General features: G+C 31.2%; 1 protein-coding gene across 2 annotated transcripts in view; it reads left to right on the top strand.

The window, feature by feature from the left end:
- The first annotated feature begins 5,808 nt into the window (after nucleotides 1–5,808).
- Nucleotides 5,809–18,909, top strand: part of TECRL (trans-2,3-enoyl-CoA reductase like) — a 150,540-nt gene continuing 137,439 nt past the window's right edge. For both annotated transcript variants that reach the window (XM_031941412.1, XM_031941411.1), the window contains exon 1: nucleotides 5,809–6,097. In XM_031941412.1, coding sequence (XP_031797272.1) covers nucleotides 5,867–6,097 — 231 coding nt within the window. In that variant the 5' untranslated portion in view covers nucleotides 5,809–5,866. The remainder of the gene's footprint in view (nucleotides 6,098–18,909) is intronic.

The raw sequence follows: 18,909 nt of genomic DNA, 5'->3' as shown, positions 1-18,909 counted from the left end.
CTCTTTAAGGAACTTCAAGAACAAGTGACAAAGCATCCAGGTAAGATTTATATCTTGCATGTCCACTCTCATAGTGGACTCCCAGGTCCTATTTTTGATGGTAATTCAAAGACAGATTGCCTTCTAACCATGTTGGCCAATACTCCTTTATTTTAGGAAGCCCAAGAATCTCATTCTAAATATCATCAGGCTGCTCGAGCTTTACGTTTACAATTTGGAAAAACAAGAGAGGAAGCTAGGAGCATAGTAAAAGCCTGTACAGCTTGCCTTCCTTTCCATGCTCCTACACTCCCTCCAGGGAAGAACCCTCGTGGTTTAAGGCCCAATAAAATTTGGCAAATGAATGTGACCCATTATAAAGCTTTTGGTCATCTGTCTTTTGTCCATGTTGTGATGGACACTTTTTCAGGATTCACTTTTGCAATACTAACAGAAAAAGAGACAGCCTGAGTGGTCACTGAATTCCTTATACAAGCAATTTGCAATTAGGAGTGTGCCACAAGCAATAAAAACAGATAATGGACCTGCATATTCTTCTAAACACTTTGCACACTTTTGTGCATAGTATAAGATTTTACACCCCACTGGCATCCCTTTTAATCCTCAAGGACAGGAATAGTAGAGAGGAGAAACAGAGACATTAAGACACTCCTCCAAAAACAAAAGAAAGGGGGATCCACAGGTAACCCTAGAGAACTTCTAAATCTAGCCCTTTATATTATTAACTTCTTGATTTTGACAAAGATGCACTGGCTCCAGCAGACAGGTTTTATAACCCACTGGAAGGGCAGTGTCCAGTGCAAGCAGCTCTACTATTTTTAGATAATCACCAGGTGATGTGGAGAGACCCAGAAAGTGGTGAATGGAAGGGACCAGACAGGTTAACTGCTTGGGGGAGAGGGTTTGCTTGTATCTCTACAGATGGAGAAGGATTCAGATGGGTGCATATGAGCCATATTCACTTTGTCCATTGCAGAGAGATGGAGCAGCCCCTTGAAATGAAGGAGAAGACCCAAGAAACATCAGGTGGTTCCATTGCTGACTGTGCCTACCACTGAAAGAGCCTGGCAGTTATGGTAATTGACTTATGGACATAAAAAATTGTTAATGAGACTAATGCAGGACTTCAAAACCCTCAGGAATCATTGGAATCCCTTTGACATGATAAGACTGTTATAGGACATGAAAACCCTCAAGAATCATTGGATTCCCTAACACATTAAAAGACTGTTGCAGGACATCAAAAACTTCTAGGGACCTTTGGATTCCCTGACATGTGAAGCATGAACAATAGATTGGTTTTGGACTATCTCTTGGCTGCTGAAGAAGGCATATATGTGATCGTTATTTAAATACCCTCCTTCTAGGACTTCTGGAAATCTTTTACAATACCATGTTGATTCATATTGTTTATTATTTTACTATTTGCATGTATAATTCATGTTTGTTACACCACATTGAGATTGCACTGACTGTGGGGAGAATCATCACTAATAGCCTGTGCTTTATTGCTATGTGCTTGTGTAATATCTCCCATGCTGATGGGTACGTGCATACCTGTTCTAGTAAGACTCTTCAGCCCAGAAACCCTCTAACAATATCTGCTTTGACTCCCCACTTCCCTTTGGTGTTTTTCACCTCCTTTCCTGAGAAGTCAGGGAGGACGGGGCCACCTGTGTTCTAAAACAAAAGAAAGTGGGAGATGTAAAGGGCTGAAACTATGAAAAGGTGTACTTGAATCAGACAACAAAGCACCTAAGGCTAATTACCTAATCCATATAAGACAATGATTCAATTAGCATGTGTTTGGAAAAAATGGTTCTTCTCACTGTTTTTTGCTGGCTCAATGTTTGGCTTTAAGATAATTGTAGACAAGGATTAGAGGGTGGGGTGAGACAAGCCAGAGTTACTTGGCAGCAGGATGAGAAGAAGAAAGGTGGAGATTCTGGACTTCAGAATTGAGAAGAGATCTTTGGCTAAATCCCTGGAAGTTTGCCTCCTTCTCCTCCTAAAGACCAAGGACTTTTACTTATCCTGACTCTGGCTGATCCTGAGGCCTCCAGGGAGCTAGCCCAAACTTTACAATTTTCCTCAGTGACCTTTGTACCTTTCCCAATTAACCAAATTTGCTTTTTAAGGCATTCTTCTCCTCATTAGCCTTTTGTATTTCCTTTTGTAGTCTCTCGATTCTTTCCTTAATTTTTATTCTCTCTCTCTTACTTGGTTATCAAAATTTTTTTTTTGAGTTCTCCTGTAGCCTAAGCCCAATTCTTATTTTTTTTAGAGGCATAGGATGTAGTAATTTTGACTTTGTTATTATCTTCTGAGTGGGTTTGATCTTCCTTTTCACTATAATAACTTTCAATGGTAAGAAACTTTTTTTGTTGTTGTTGTCTGCTCATTTTCCTAATCTATTATTTAGCTTTTAAATTTTTGTTAAAGTAGGGGCTTTGTTTCCAAGGTGAAGGGTGCACTGTTCCAAGCTTCAGGGTTTTGTGCAGCTGTTTTCAGAAATCCTTCTAGGAATCTAAGCACAAGCACTCTTTTCTGTCTTGGAGCTGTTAGGTGTGTCCCTACTCCACTGTAGCTGTAGGATCTAATGTGCTGGCAGTGGTTGGGGCTCTACTGAGTGGGGTTGTTGCAAGAGGACTGGAAACCAGACTCCCACCTCATTGCCACAGACCCTCTCCACTGACCTTGGGAGTCCCCAAGCTGAGAAGTCCAGTAGCTTCTAGCACTGCAGCTGATTCAGAGATCCCATTTTGATGACCCTGGGGTTGGGTCTGGAGCTGAAATTACACATTGAGTTACCACTCTGGTTTCACAGACCTTTTCTGCTGACCTCCCAGGTTCTCTTTGGTATCTCAGGACTGAGGGCTCTGGAAATCATCAATACTGCCACTGATTCAGAGGTCAGGGGCTTGTGCTGGGTCCCAGCTGCATGCTAGACTTCCATCTTTTCTGCTGTGCTTCTAAGTTGCCTTCAACTGGAAAATGTTGTACTCCATCTTTTTTGGGTGTTCTGATGCTCTAAAATTTGGTTAGCATCATTATTTAAAAGAATTTAGAGCAGTTTGGGGCAGAGTTTGGGCAAGTTCCTGCCTTTACTCTGCCATCTTGGCTCCACCTCCCCATTTTTTTTTGAACAATAACTTTTTATCCCCAAAGCTTGACTCTTTGGGTTTATGGAGCACTAAATTATTCTGGTTAGTTAGTAAAATATATTGTGTACTTAATCTATTCCTCTGATTCTATTTACTTTTTCTTATTTCACTGATTCCTATTCCACTAATTCTATTTTTAGCCAATACCAGAGCTGCATGATAATTATGAATTACACAATTCATTTGCAAAAAATTCAAAAATAGTAATGTTTTGATAATTTAAAAATTATCAGAAAAATATTAATTGCTTATAGGTCAGCTAAACCAATATAATAAAAATTGACAGTTCTACCGAAATTAATATACTTATTCAATGCCACACCAATTAAACTACCAAGATATTTTATACAACTAGAAAAAATAATAACATATTATATCTAGAATAGAAAAAAGGCCAAAAATAGCAAGGAAATAAGATTTTAAAAATAATATGTGAAGGAAGGTAATATAGCCATAATAGATCTCAAACTATACTATTAAGTAGTAATCATGTTAAGTGAGTTAAAAAAAATCATAAGCTAGTGTAATAAAGCAGTACCAACTGTCTCTTTTATATAAAAATTAATGCAATAATTTTTTTCTGGCAATAATATTATTTAAGAAACAAAAAGGTGATTTTATTTAGAATAACAATGCTTTCATTTTTGATGAACTTGAAGTACTTAGGGGAATTTGAAAAGATGTAACTGGTAATATTTTTCAAATATATTGCATATATAGTAACAATTGATGAAAATCATTTTTACATAATAAAATATTGCCAGCATGATGATAAAAGGAAAAAAATCAGGATTTGAAATAACAGAACCTGAAACTGACTTCCAAATATACTATTTGATAATTGTAATTTTGACTAAATCACTTAATTCTTTGGGCCTCAGTACTTCATCTCAAAATTAAGGAGAAAAAACTCAAATGCATCTAAATTCCTAGGTTTTTAATTCTCTTCCTGCACACATGCACACATACACACATGCAAAGTACAAAGAGTATTTATGTTTTTGATTATTTTTTCATGAAGTTAATTTCATGAAGTTAATAAAATAGCTTCTCCTACAATTTAAGGCAATCTTATTACCATTTAATTTTACATTTGAATGAAGAATATTATCTTGTCCCTACAATAGCCTTTTATATGTATAAACATCATCTTGCCATTTTTTTCAGTAGAATAAATTTCTCAAAGTTTTTGATGTTTTTTAGGCCTTTAAAATTTTTTTACTGTTTTCTTTTAGATTCAATCCAAATTCTCTACAAGTTTTGATATGAATCTAAAACTAGGGAGATAATAATATCTTCCCATTATATGTTCTACCTTGTTCTCCAAGTTTCTTACCTAGTCATAATAGGGGAGGACAATGTGGATTTATCTCTTTTCTCTCAGATATTATAAATTTAATTTTCTATGCAAACTAACTTTATTTTATCTCTATCAACATTTGGTCCAGTTCAATTATGACAACAACATTATTAACTATTCTCTACCTTAAATATATTGATTGTACAGTTTTTCGAAGACAAAGTAACTCCTACCTCAACAAAATAAATCATATATATTTTCTTAACAATTTCAAATGCTATGTTATTTCCTTCAGCTAAGAATCTTCTAGAATTCTCTTATGCTGTTACTAAATGTTTTCATATGCTTTAAAATTTGCAAAAATAATTTATGTATGTTATTTATTACATGTGATCATTACAAAAGCCTTATTATATAAGGACTGAGGATAGATAAGAAGGTACCCTTCTTGTCTTACTTTTCCTATATAATTTTATCTATCACAAATTTCAGCAATAGGTTTAAATTTATGATATTTTGTATAAAATTTATTGCAGGGGCTTTTCTTTCTGAGCCACATGTGATTTATTCCCCTTTAAAATTATAAATAGAGCATATTCTTTCTTCTAGACTCTCAAATTCTATTTTATTTTGTCTAAGATTTGCATCCTCTGCTCCCAAACTTTTTCCATAAGTGAAGAAAAACTAAGAGCAAAAAGTGAAAAGAGGCTTACATCTTCATTGGGAAAAATAAAAATATCAGAGGACAATAAAAGATGATGAAGAACAAATTAGAGAAATATTATTTTATATGAGTTCCTCTAAAAAATTGACAGAACAATGTGTCTAAATAATTATAGAGGCACCATAGTACATCTTCATATAAGAAATGATTTCAGGTTCTTCCTTGTACACATTGACCATGTAAACCTGGGGAAGTCACAACTTTCTAAGTCAAAATATATTTCACATATTTTTTTTACTAGTGCATACAATTTTGATATTAGAAGTTCCTTCCAGGATTGAAATCATTAGTGTGGATTCCACTGGCAATCTCATGAATACATGTTTGTTGTAACCATTTAAACACCCCCAAATCAGAAATGACATGCATTCCCTCTGTTTCTAATTTTGTTCTTGCCCCACAATTTCAGTAACCATTTGTCAAATAAACAAAGATAAAAGATCAAAACAAGAAATAGCTAGTAAAGAAACCTTTACAACATTGGAGCAATTCATAACAGCATGTTATATATAGAAATAGATCAGTCATTGTTTCAGGTCTGCTAAATAAAACTAGTCTCTTGAAATGGCATGTCACTTGACCTTTGAGGGTTTCATCAGCTGTATTTAACTGATGTAAAGGGAACACATTTGGAAGTGTCCTGTGTTGACAGGACAGAGTCTCCTGCTAGTTTTTACAATGTTCAAAAGGAACAAGCCCTCTGCTACAGACAGAAAAAGAGAATTATTTGCCCAAGGAGCTACACAGTCCTTATTGAAGAATGACATAAAAAATTTTCATTCTTTGTCACAACTTGTACTATCTGCTGGTGGACTGAGAAAAACAGCAAGCAAACATTCAAAAACTACTCATTTTGAAATAGAAATCCTTGATGCTCAAACCAGAAAGCAGATATGTATTGTGGACAAGGTGAGTTTTACTTTTATTTTTATTCTCTTTATTCAAGCTTTTTGATTTTGAAGTTAAAGAAATACTGAGCTTCTGTAAAAACAGAATGACATTCTCTTTTATTTTTTTCCATAAGTGGGAACCACATTTTATTATTTATAAAGAAAGCAATATAGAATCAAGATATAAAAAGATGTATCATTTAAATATTGTCAAAATTTGATCCAGATTTATATGATTTACTATATTAATTTGATCATTAGCTGCAGATAAAATTCTGACAATGAAATTTCTAAACCTTTCTCTACCTCAAGGTACATTTTTAAATCCATGTTTCTTTTTTTTTTTTTTTAAATAATGGTGAACTATTGAATACCTCAATTTGATATGTCTTACTAATGTTTGTAGCTGACAATGATACTGAGTCACACAGAGAGTTAGATTAGAGGGAGTGATAAGTAGAGCTGGATTATGGGATTATGGTTGGTTAACAAGAAATACTATGATGCACTGTTGCAACAAATGTCTACTTCAAAACTACAAACGCATAGGTTATGATGAGATCTGTAATGTGTACAATACTGAGCATTTCTAAATATTTTGATGAATTCAGATTGAAAGATGTTTTACTAAAATAGCATAAATCTTCATACGAACTTTGAAAATGAATATATTTATATTCTAAAACAAGTTATTCACCTTCAGACAGAGAGTTCATCCAAGGTGCATGTATATATATATATATATATATATATATATATATGCATGCATATATTTTATATGTCATAAATATGAAATATACACACAACTCTAATGTAGGAATTTATTTTATTTTAGTATGTGTATGCATATGTTCACATATATGAATATGCATATATGTTCATAATGAGTTTTGCTTTTTTTGTATTCTCAATGGATAAGTTAGAAGGTTCAGAACTAAAAATAAAATTGAATTTCATAAAATTAAAGTATATGATAAACAATTCAGAATATTCCTTCAACCATCAATTATATTGTGGCCAATAATATGCAAATAATGAATATTATGATAAAAATTCCTTCAGTAACTTAGAAATGTGGATTCAGAAAACAATAAAGAATGGAGAGAAAATGTATCTAAATAAAAATCCTATGTAGAGACTTATTTTTAAATTTTTATCATCTCTTAATAGTTTCCATATTGTTTTAACATTAAAAGTTTCCAAAGAGAAAAAGATAGAATTATAATAGAGTAACATGTCTTGCTAGCATGTATATTAGCTTAAAATAATGAAAAAAATATTTCAAATATTCTCAATTTCTCTTAAAATAAAAAAGGGTGGAAGGTGTTTGAGATGACTCATGGAAGACTTTAGTTAAAAGCCTGGATTTTTGAAGAAAAATTAAAATGGAATCTTTAAACTATGTTTAACTCATATAAGATGTAAGGAACAAGTTTTCTTCTTTGAAAACAAATTTATCTCCATAACACTATACGGTGATAATCAATTTTAGATTTCTGTCTAAATAGGTTTCCCATGGACTAGTAGTGAATGATATAAAAGTTGCCTATATATTATTTGCATTAGAAATTTAACTTTTGGATCTTAGAGATGGCATTTATGCCTATTTTAAGCTGCCATTAATATATATTTTAAATGCTTCTATAGATGAAAAGTTGACAGTTAAGCCAAACTACACCTAAAAATAACAACAACAACAACAACAAAAATATTTTGTGAAATGACATTTAAATTTAATTTGGAACTCTTTTTACCTGAATGATGAATACTAATGTTTAACTTTTAAAATAATTTTAAAAGTTTTGAGAAAAGTATAGGAAACAATTGAACAAAGTGAACTCTTAATAATAAAATAGTAGATTAAAAAAATTAAAATTCTAAGTTTCAGGACTGGGAATCTTACTATCCAGCTAATTTGCAAAGGTTGCCTAGTTAATATTATATGATATTCATGTGAAAAAACAAAATTTCTAGAATAAGAAGGATAATTACTTTTCTTGTCAAGTTATTCTTATATATGTGAATATGTGAGTAGAAAGAAAATCTATTCAATTATTCCAGGGATTTCAGGAATATATTACAGGAGATCCATTTTTGACCTGGTACTCAAATCTCAGCAAACTTATATGCTTTAACTGGTCACGTATTTTGTTTTAAAGGTGGAATATGAATCATGGTCTTCCTTACCTCTCCCTAATAACTATGTATATGTTAGCATAAAGTATACAATACAGGTCTATAAATATATGAATATGCACATATATTTATACTGGTACATGATAATTTGACTCAATTGTGAAGATTTGGGTGTTTAGGATTAAATATATAAATATTGTATATTTGATAAATATATAATATTTTAATATATAATTTAAATATATTTTTAAAATGTTTTAAATATGTAATTTTAATTTTTAAAATAATTTTTAAAAATAATTTTTGAATTTTCAGTTTTTAAATTTTTATATAATTTTTAAAATATATACATATATTCTGGATTTCACTCTTGTGACATTACTTAGAGTCAGGGTAATGTTTTTATCACATGTGACCAAGAGTTTTAAAGTAGATAGAAAAATTCAGACAATTAGGCAGAAAATTCAATGAACATTTTTCTTTCTCCAATTTTGCAGAACAAAACTTTGTGATATGAACTTGTTATTTCCCAGCATTCTCTTCAATCCATTTACTTTATTTGTTTTGTTTTATGGAAAAATATTATTTCTAAGTAATTTCTCACACCAAGGATATTCAAAATTATTTCACCCCTTTCTAATATGGGACCAAAAGTAATAAAGGTACTTATAATAGATGAAATATAGTGTTTTAATCTGCCAAAATAGTCTTCTTTTCCTCCAGATAAATCTGTAACATAGACATTGAAAATAAAAGAAATAAAGGCACAAAAAGATGAAGTGACTGACAGCTAGCAATTAATAAAGGAGGGAGAGTATAGAAATCAATATCTTCTGATTTTAAATCTAGTATTTTTTTTTCTATTATTCTAAGGCTTTGATGCTTAGAAATTCAATGATGTTTTTATTATTCTCTGAAATTTCTAAATTCTATCTCAAGCATTTTCTTTAAAAAATGACTTAGTACATGTAATATGATCATCATTTACCTTGGGAATAGAAAGAGCTCTTATAGTTTGACTAGAAAGATAAAAATAATCCCTGAAATATGTGTGTGTGTGTCTGTATGTGTGTATACAATGAGATTCTAAGCACTGTGTACTATTCTAAAGATGAGTATTAATGTAATTGAAGTGTTATGTGGAAGGTCTTAAACTTCAAATCAAGTTTATCGCATCCAAGTCCCTTGCTTTTTCTACTTGGCCAAACTCCCTCTACTTAGCCTTTATGATTACCATTTTGTAATTTGAGAAATCCTCCATTTGTGACTTACCTTTCTGATCTTAATTAATTATTGCTATTAGTTTGGAAAAGTCATAAGGAAGAATTTTAAGACTTGCTTGGCCTTGAAGTACGAGTAGACTTTTTAGTGATAGGCTGGCATTCACCAGTAGAGGGAACAATATCAAAGTCATCAAAGTGAAAAATTCAGTATAAACTCAAAGGGTTATGAGGCCAAATTTTGAAACAAAATATAATCTTGGGAAGTCACGTTAAATGTGGTAATATCAGGAGAGTTGAGTAGGTTTTAGGGGGATGTGAGAAGGCATGGACAAATTAATTTTTTTATGATTAGCAATTCAATAGAGAACCATTGTATGTTTTTGGTCAAGAGAAGAACAAGATGAATGTAAATATATTAACCTGTTCATAAATGAAAGTGTGTGTGTATGTGTGTGTGTGTATCTCCAGGGAACAATTGCAGATTTGAGAACAGAAAAAGAATGTGAAGAAGTTATATTTCATTCTATTTAATTTGTTCATCACTACTTTATCAGTAGAATCCAAAATAGAATATTTATGCTTGTGTGGATAGACAGAGAAAGGGATAGACATATAAAAATTTAGATACATATGTATCTATAGAGAACTACTTAATGTCCAGAAATAAATTAATTATATACTTTAGAAGAAGAGATTTAAGTACACAAATATTTTAATGATATCCAACTATATGAATAAACTGCATAGAAAAGTTATAGCTAATCCATGACAAAATTTTGGGAAACAAAGTTTGTATTTAGAAGTCCCTTTTCACATTTTATCATGTTGGCGATAACAGTTCCTTTTCTCCTCTCAGGTAATTTCTTTGAGCTCTCATTCTAATACCAAATGAAAACCTCACCATTAAGATGATGGATGTATAAAACAATTTAACATAATGGCATAATGTAACATAATATATTATTATACATAATTATATATAATATGTATATATGTGTGAATATATAGATAAATAGATGTGCATAATTATTTTCACTTTCCAGTGTCATTTTCTTTATTCCACATAGAATACTATTATAAAATAAATTTGTAAACTTAAGTAAAAACAAACTAATTGTATATTGAAATGTATGCAAATTCTACCCATAGAGCAAAGAAATGGGAGACATGTTTCAATTTCAGTCCTCTGGGGCCATAATTGATGATACAGTTAAGAGACATGAAGTTTTTCAATGCTATTTTTCTGTATGTTATTATAGTCATCTTGATTATCATTTTCCTTCTTGGGCTTAATTCATTTGGAATTGAAGTCTTCCAAAGTTTATCTGTAAAATCAGTAGTCTTCCTTTCTTGTGGACCATTACTAAACCATTATATACTGTGATTTACTTTACTCAGCCATTCCCCAACTTTTCATCTAGCCCCTTGCTACTTTAAAAAGTAAGGTTACATACACACATACAAATACATGCATATCTGTATATACACAGATAAAATAGATATAATCTATCTAAAAGTTATATTATAGTTATTATAGTTATATACACATGTGTAAACATAAGTGTATATATATATATATAAACACTATATATACACAAATATACACATATATTTCTGTGCATATCTATCTTTTACCAGTGTATAGACATTGAGATCCACATATGTGTATATGTATATTGATGCATGTATATGTTTTTCATTTGTAAATATTTGTATTTATGTATGTGTATTGTTTCTGTGCTTGTATATGTGTATGCTTTTTATTTCTGGGTTTGATTTATGAGTACTGACTTCTTTAGTATAAATCCAAATTATTTTACAAAGTTCTTAGAATGATTCATGTTCCAACAATAACAGAGTAATAATCCTATCTTCACATAATATAGTCCTTATAATATTTTTCTAGTTTTTTTTTAAATTCTGATAGAGGTGATGTAAAGCCTCAAGATTGTTTTAATTTGTATAACCAAATTGTCAATGATAATCATCCAATGTTTCTGCACCTCAAAAATTTCCCATTCAAGCTGACAAATACTAAAAAGGTATAAGTACCCTCTATCTTTGTAATACTTTGATTCAGATTGGGCTCCAATTATTCTGAGAAAAGTTAGTAATTTTATGTCATATTTCTACATGAATTGGCAGTTTTAAATAGAAGTAATATAGTGATGGATCTTATTGATGACAATTTGAATGATCTTTCCTCCTATATTATTCCCTCTAGCCACCTATTATAACAAAGAACTTCTTAAAAGAGGAAAAAAGGAGGAGTAGAAAATAAATACATTTTTTTCTAAGTGTTGACTTAGAAAAACTCCAAACTCATATGCTCTTTCACCTCCACTGATCCTACTTTTGAAATAAAGAAAAATATGTCTTTTTATACTTCTTTGATCCAATTTTTGAAATTATACTTTCTTAATATTCTGTTTCTATTGTTTTGTTGTTCTTTCCATTTAAATTATTCATATTATTGACATTATTTTCTAGTATTTTACACATTTTTTTAAAAGGTAAAGAAAAGAAAAAATCATCAGTAGATTCATTAATCTTTCAGATGACTGGCTAGTTTAACTTTATTATTCTCTTTAATTTACAAGAATATCAGAATATCAATTAATGAATTTGTTCTATTTCCTGGGTTTTGAGTGAACTATTAAATGGACTATTAAAGCTGATTGTCCTAGAAAATAAAAGGCTATTATTACAAAAAATTCTTCTAGACCTCTTCCTTATTATTCCTCTCTACAAGCTCAAGAATTTCTCACTAATATTGGTTTTATTTGCCTTTTGTAAAACATTCAAAGATACCTTAAGAACTTATAAATATTATAATATGTTTCCTTATTATTTTTGGCCAAGTTTCTTAGATTTTTTTAACCCTTTAAAGAAGACGTACATTATTATAAACTTCTAGGTTTGTGAGGTTAAGTCAAATAGACATAAATATTTTTAAATGATTGGTGAAAAGATGCAGAGTTTTGAATACATTATTTTATATAATTAAGTATAATGTATAAAATAAAGTTGGAAAAGTTTTACAAAAGTCCAATAAATATAAATAAATGCAAAATTGTTAGAATTCAGTTTTTGATCACCTTTTGCAGAGCTGATGAACAGAAAAATACCGAAGTCTAAAGGCTTTGATATAATGGCTTTTATGATATCAATAATTTAGTTACAAGCTTTCAAAAATAGCTTATTTGAGTCTACAAAGTACTGTTCACAGAATCCTTTAATTTAAGAATTGTAAGGAAAATCAGCAGATATGTACTACAACCTATATAAGAAAGGAATCACCACAATAACATACTTAATACTGATAATTTCTTAAAAATCTCTAAAAAAGGGGAACACACAATTTTTATATCATATGATGTTTTTTAAAAGTATAATTCCCCAAATTTATCTGAATACTTGGCATCAGTAAATGTAAGATAAACTTTTAAAATGTATTTTATTATATAACTTTCTAGTGTTTTTTGTTTTATTTGAAAAATTCTTGCAAAATCAGATGTTAAAGCTTATCAATTAGAGTTTGATGATGCTCATAAGGTCACTCACAAAAAATTGCAAATGGAATACATGTGATGCATAGGGAATCATAAAAATATCAAGATGAATTAAATATATATTAGTGTATACTTACATTTTCATTGAAATGTCTTGGTCTGCTCAAGTAACATATGCACCACTTTGTGTAATATATTTATCATCATATATCTTGATTAAATTACCCTATAAGATCCCTGAATTAGTTTTGTTCAAAGCACATGTTTCCCAAGTAACCTTCTGATAAATAAAAAAGATGTTTAACTCCATTGATAGTAGGAAAATAGGGATGGCCAGTAAATAATGTTCCTCATTGTTAATGAATTGTTATCCTTTTGTTCCTCATTGTTAATGAATTGTTATCCTTTAAAAAGTCAATAATAAAAGTTAGAAACAGATCAAAGTATAATGAGGGAACAGTGTGATGATGTTACTATTGGAAAGTACTTCACGAAACTGAGGAATAAGGAATATTAGAGCAACTCAAGCAAAGTCAACAAATTAAGAAGCATTTAATTATTTACTATTTTCCATACATTATAGAATCACTAGGAATACAAAGAACTAACAAAAATTTGATCTCAACCCTCAAGAAACTCATATAATAGTGAAGATATGGTTTTAAAATTATATGTATGACTAATGCAAGGTAAAATTGATGTCAGTAGTACAGGGAAAACATTACCAGTGGGGTTAAGTAGAAATGGGGTAATGGGTCCCAGAAGAAGGTAAACTTTGGACTGAATTTTAAAGGAATTCAAGAAATCTAGGAAGTGGAATAAGGAGTGAGAATATTTTAGATATGTACAACTCTCTACAAAAATGCATAGTTGGGAGATTGAATTATGTATTCAAGGAATAGAAAGGAGACCATTTTGACTGGATTTTAAATTATGTGAAGGATACTAAAAAGTAAAAAGTAAAAAATAAATAAATAAATAAAGACAAAAGCTTGAGAAGGACTCAAATCAAAACAAAGTATTTTCAATGGATTCTTAAGAAAATGTTGGCATATTGATATTTATTGAGTGTGAATGAATGGCAAGTTACACAGTGAGAACAACATTTTAGGAAAATTATTTTGGTTGCTTGTAAAGTACGGGCTAGCTCCCTGGAGGGCCTTACAGTCAGCCAGAGTCAGGATAAATCATAGTCCTTGGTTTTTAGGGGGAGAAGTGAAGGAGACAGGCAAGCTGACAAGCAGCTTGCCAAAGATGTATTCTGAATTCTAGAGTCCAGAGTCTCCAGCCTCTCTTCTCCTTGTCCTGCTACCAAGTCACCCTGACTTCTCTCCTCCAGCCCTCCAATCCTTCCTAAGATTACCTCACTGCCACCCATTCAGCCAGTGCCAGTGGTGAGTGTTATGGGCTAGAACTTTTTTTTTTTATTTAATAGCCTTTTATTTACAGGATATATGCATGGGTAACTCTACAGCATTAACAATTGCCAAACCTCTTGTTCCAATTTTTCACCTCTTACCCCCCCACCCCCTCCCCTAAATGGCAGGATGACCAGTAGATGTTAAATATATTAAAATATAAATTAGATACACAATAAGTATACATGACCAAAACATTATTTTGCTGTACAAAAAGAATCAGACTCTGAAATATTGTACAATTAGCTTGTGAAGGAAATCAAAAATGCAGGTGTGCATAAATATAGAGATTGTGAATTCAATGTAATGGTTTTTAGTCACCTCCCAGAGTTCTTTTTCTGGGCATAGCTGGTTCAGTTCATTACTGCTCCATTGGAAATGATTTGGTTGATCTCGTTGCTGAGGATGGCCTGGTCCATCAGAACTGGTCATCATATAGTATTGTTGTTGAAGTATATAATGATCTCCTGGTCCTGCTCATTTCACTCAGCATCAGTTCGTGTAAGTCTCTCCAGGCCTTTCTGAAATCATCCTGTTGGTCATTTCTTACAGAACAATAATATTCCATAATATTCATATACCACAATTTATTCAGCCATTCTCCAACTGATGGACATCCATTCAGTTTCCAGTTTCTAGCTACTACAAAAAGGGCTGCCACAAACATTTGTGCACATCAGGTCCCTTTCCCTTCTTTATAATCTCTTTGGGATATAATCCCAGTAGTAACACTGCTGGATCAAAAGGTATGCACAGTTTGATAACTTTTTGAGCATAGTTCCAAACTACTCTCCAAAATGGTTGGATTCGTTCACAACTCCACCAACAATGCATCAATGTATGGGCTAGAACTTGAAACAAGGTGCTAAGTCTGTGGAATTGATAGAGAGAATATTTATTTAGCATGGTGCTTAACAGTTCTCTACTTCAGTATATGTACTTAGTACTTACTATGGTTCTACAAGATTCACACCTTTGATTAGAGACTATATAAACTTGGACAAACTCAGCCAGAAGGTGGACTAGGGAAGACAGAGAAGTGGTTGCAGGCTCTCCTTTGCTTCTTCACTGAAACCAAGATCTGGAAGGCCTCCAGAAAAACTAGCCAAGCCCCAAGTGAAGGAGACAAGACTTTGAAGGAGACAATAAAGGACTTAACCCCTGGCTACTTGTGTGGTGATTACTGAACTGAAACAAAGGCTGTTTCCAGAGACCCAAAGAAAACCTCAACAGAGATTATTACATTTTAGAGAGAATATTACAGGTAGGGAAAGCCATTATTTAAATATATGCTAATAGAACCATTGTCTTTTAGTGCTCTGCATTCTCAGATTCAAGTACACCTATTCAGAGTTTTAGCCCTCTATAATTACTGATTGGAGGATGGTTGAAAATTAGAACAATGGGGAGGCACAGAATCTGTTAGAAGGCTTGCAAAACTACTACTTGGTGTCTTTGCAAAGATAATTTAGAAAAATAAAAAGTACCTATATCTTGGAAATGGTTGAACAAATTGTGTTATATGATTGTGGTGAAATACTATTTTGTTTGTAAGAAATAATGAACTCAATAATTTTATGGGAAAAGAACATGGAATAACTTGCATACAATACCAAAGAATGTAAAGAGCAGAAGCAAGAGAATATGATAAACAGTAACAGCAATAATGTTTTAATAATGACATTAAGCAAAAAAGTTATTTTTATTACAAATATTAAATTTAACTATAAAAGACACATGAAGAAGAGTACTGTCTTCAGAGAAAAAATTTATAAGTTAAAGTTTCTATAGGATAATTTTACATATATATATCTTTATATATTATATATGTATGTGTCTGTTAGTTATACACATGCTATAGATAGATAGGTAGATAGATAGATAGATAGACAGATATTTGTTTCTAATGGTAGCAATTTCTGGGGTGGGAAGTAAGAAGAAAAAAATAAATTGAAATGATAATTTTGTTGTATATTTGTAAGTAATAGCAAGATTTGTGTACTAGACTTGAAATTTAATACATAATCATCTTATTATTGGACTGTTATGTAAATGCTGATTCCAAAAATTAAAAATTTAAAATGGCTATTGTAGTAATCTAATCATGAGGTGATAAGGATATATATTATTAGAGTAAAGGTTTTTTGAATAAAGGAAAGGAGTGAAATGGGGATATTATAAATGTAGAAACAACAAAATTTGATAAAAGAATGCATATATTGAGTCCAACACCTAGCTTAATATGCTTGGTGAATAGGAGCATGATGGTATCCTTGAAAGTAATTGCTGGGAAGAGGGAAAAGGTTTAGAGAGGAAGATTAATAAATTGGGAGGTAACTATTATCAGTGATTGCTCTAAAAGTTACTTCTTCCAACTGATAAATTTGTATATAAACATCTTTATGTTCTTAAAAATCTCATATAAAAATAGCTTTATTCTTTAAAATCACAATATATATTTCCCACTTTTCTCTTTTTCATTTGGGACATTTCAATTACCTATGGGACATCCAATTCAAGTTATCGAAAAGAATGTTAGTAATATGACTATGAAGCTCAGAAGAGTGATTAATGTTAGATGTAGAGATTGGAGAATGATCTACATAAAGTTCATAACGGAAACAATGGAATTGAATGAAATTATCTAGCAAAATGTTGTTAGAGGAAGAAGAGAAAAAGGGAGAGGAAAGAATGTTGAGAAATGTTCACTATTGATGAATGTGAGTTACTTGAGATAGAACAAAGGAGACTGAGAAAGCTGCCAGATAATTAAGGAGAGAATCATGAGAGAAATATTATGAAAACCTAGAAAGGGAAAGTATACTAAGAAAGATGGGCAGAAAGTTCAAGAAGATGCAATTATAAAAAAAGCCTTTCATTTGTCTATTCATTGATTACTTTGTAAAGAACAATTTCAGATAAATGATAAGTCAGAGGTCAGAGAACATAGAATTTAGAAGGGGAAGAAAGGAAAGAAAGTAGAAGCAAGAGCCATAAATGATTTTCTGGAGTTATTTAATTGAGGGGAAAATATAGGATAGTAGTTTACTGGAATGGCTGGATTAAGTGATATTAGTATGTTGTTACTATTATCATTGTCTTCCTTATCAATGATGATGTTTTTAAGAATAGGGCAAATGTACACACTAGGAGATTGAAGATTAACAAAAGATTAAGGAGGATATTGAGAGGATTATGGGTTCAAGTATGTTTCTCAATTAGCAAAATGCATTGCTATCCTGAGAACCTGGGGACTATATAATGCCTTACTGTATCTCATTGAAAGTTAGTTGTTGACCCACATAATAAGTCATAAAAATAATTTCTAAACCAATCTTTAAGAATAACATATTCAATCTATTGCAATTAGAGGAATCCTAGGGTCATAAGCTATGAACAAGTAATATTTTTCATTCTGGACAAATTACAGTTTCTTTGTTTACCAGAGTGTACTACAAACGAGGAACCCAACATTTTATAGTTTAGTTGACTTACCTAGTAAGAAACATAAAGGTTTAATGCATAAATTTGTGATATTCATCCCATTGTTCTTCATTGCCAGTGAAGACAGCCTCTTTATAGTCCTAGAAAATGTAGAAAGCAAGGTTTCATGGTCTGCTGAGACAACTGTTACTCCCTCACCAATTATTTTTCCTAAGGGTATTTGCCCTGGCTTCTAAATGCTATGCCATTATTTAGTTTTGTTTTAGACCTCCATCTTAAGTAAATTTCTCTAAGATGCTTTCCAAATTCCTATTTTTAAAATAAATAAAAGAAACTCAAAAATCAAAATGTACCTTATTCAGCTTCCTTCTTTTCATTTTAATTTCTATTTAAGCTTCCTCAAGATTGTCATCTTTCTCTCTGTTGTTCAGTTTCTAAACTCAACATGCCAAAAGAATTTTTGAGCAACCATATCTTCATCTGCATTTTGAGAATTTGTGAGAATTATTGTGTATCTCTGGAGGAATCAGTCATTAATTAAATAAAGGTCTATATCTGTAATTGGGAAGGTAACAATCATAAGTTACTGCTCTAAAATTCAATTCTTATAACTAATACATATGCATGTGATCATTTTTATATCACTAAATTTGTCATATACATATTAGCTTTATTCTTTAAAATCACAATATGTGTTTTCTCACTTTTCTCCTTTCTAATTGTTAACAAATCAAAACATACTATTTAAAGACAATACAGAGACAGTTCTTATTTTTAAAAAAATCAGGATGACAAATCTTATCAATATAGATTGAGTAGTGAGAACTGATTAACCTCCATGTGATATACTAAACATTCACCCTGCCCCACATAAGTCTATACTAATCATTTAATGAGAACACAACTCCCATTAAATTTAATAGCATATCTGCATGCTTCAGGGATGTGGTAATAGCAATATATTTAATTTACCTTTTATAGAGTAGTTAATACTCTAAGGAATAATTGGTTTTCTCATTTCCCTCAGGATTTCAAAGACATCCCTGATATTGTAGTTAATAACATTCAACCTAACCTAGCATTTCACATTGGATTTGT

Source organism: Sarcophilus harrisii, chromosome 6 (assembly GCF_902635505.1).
Source record: "Sarcophilus harrisii chromosome 6, mSarHar1.11, whole genome shotgun sequence".
Lineage (NCBI taxonomy): Eukaryota > Metazoa > Chordata > Mammalia > Dasyuromorphia > Dasyuridae > Sarcophilus > Sarcophilus harrisii.
The sequence above is the reverse complement of the archived record's forward strand: the minus strand, read 5'-3'. Positions and strand labels throughout refer to the sequence as shown.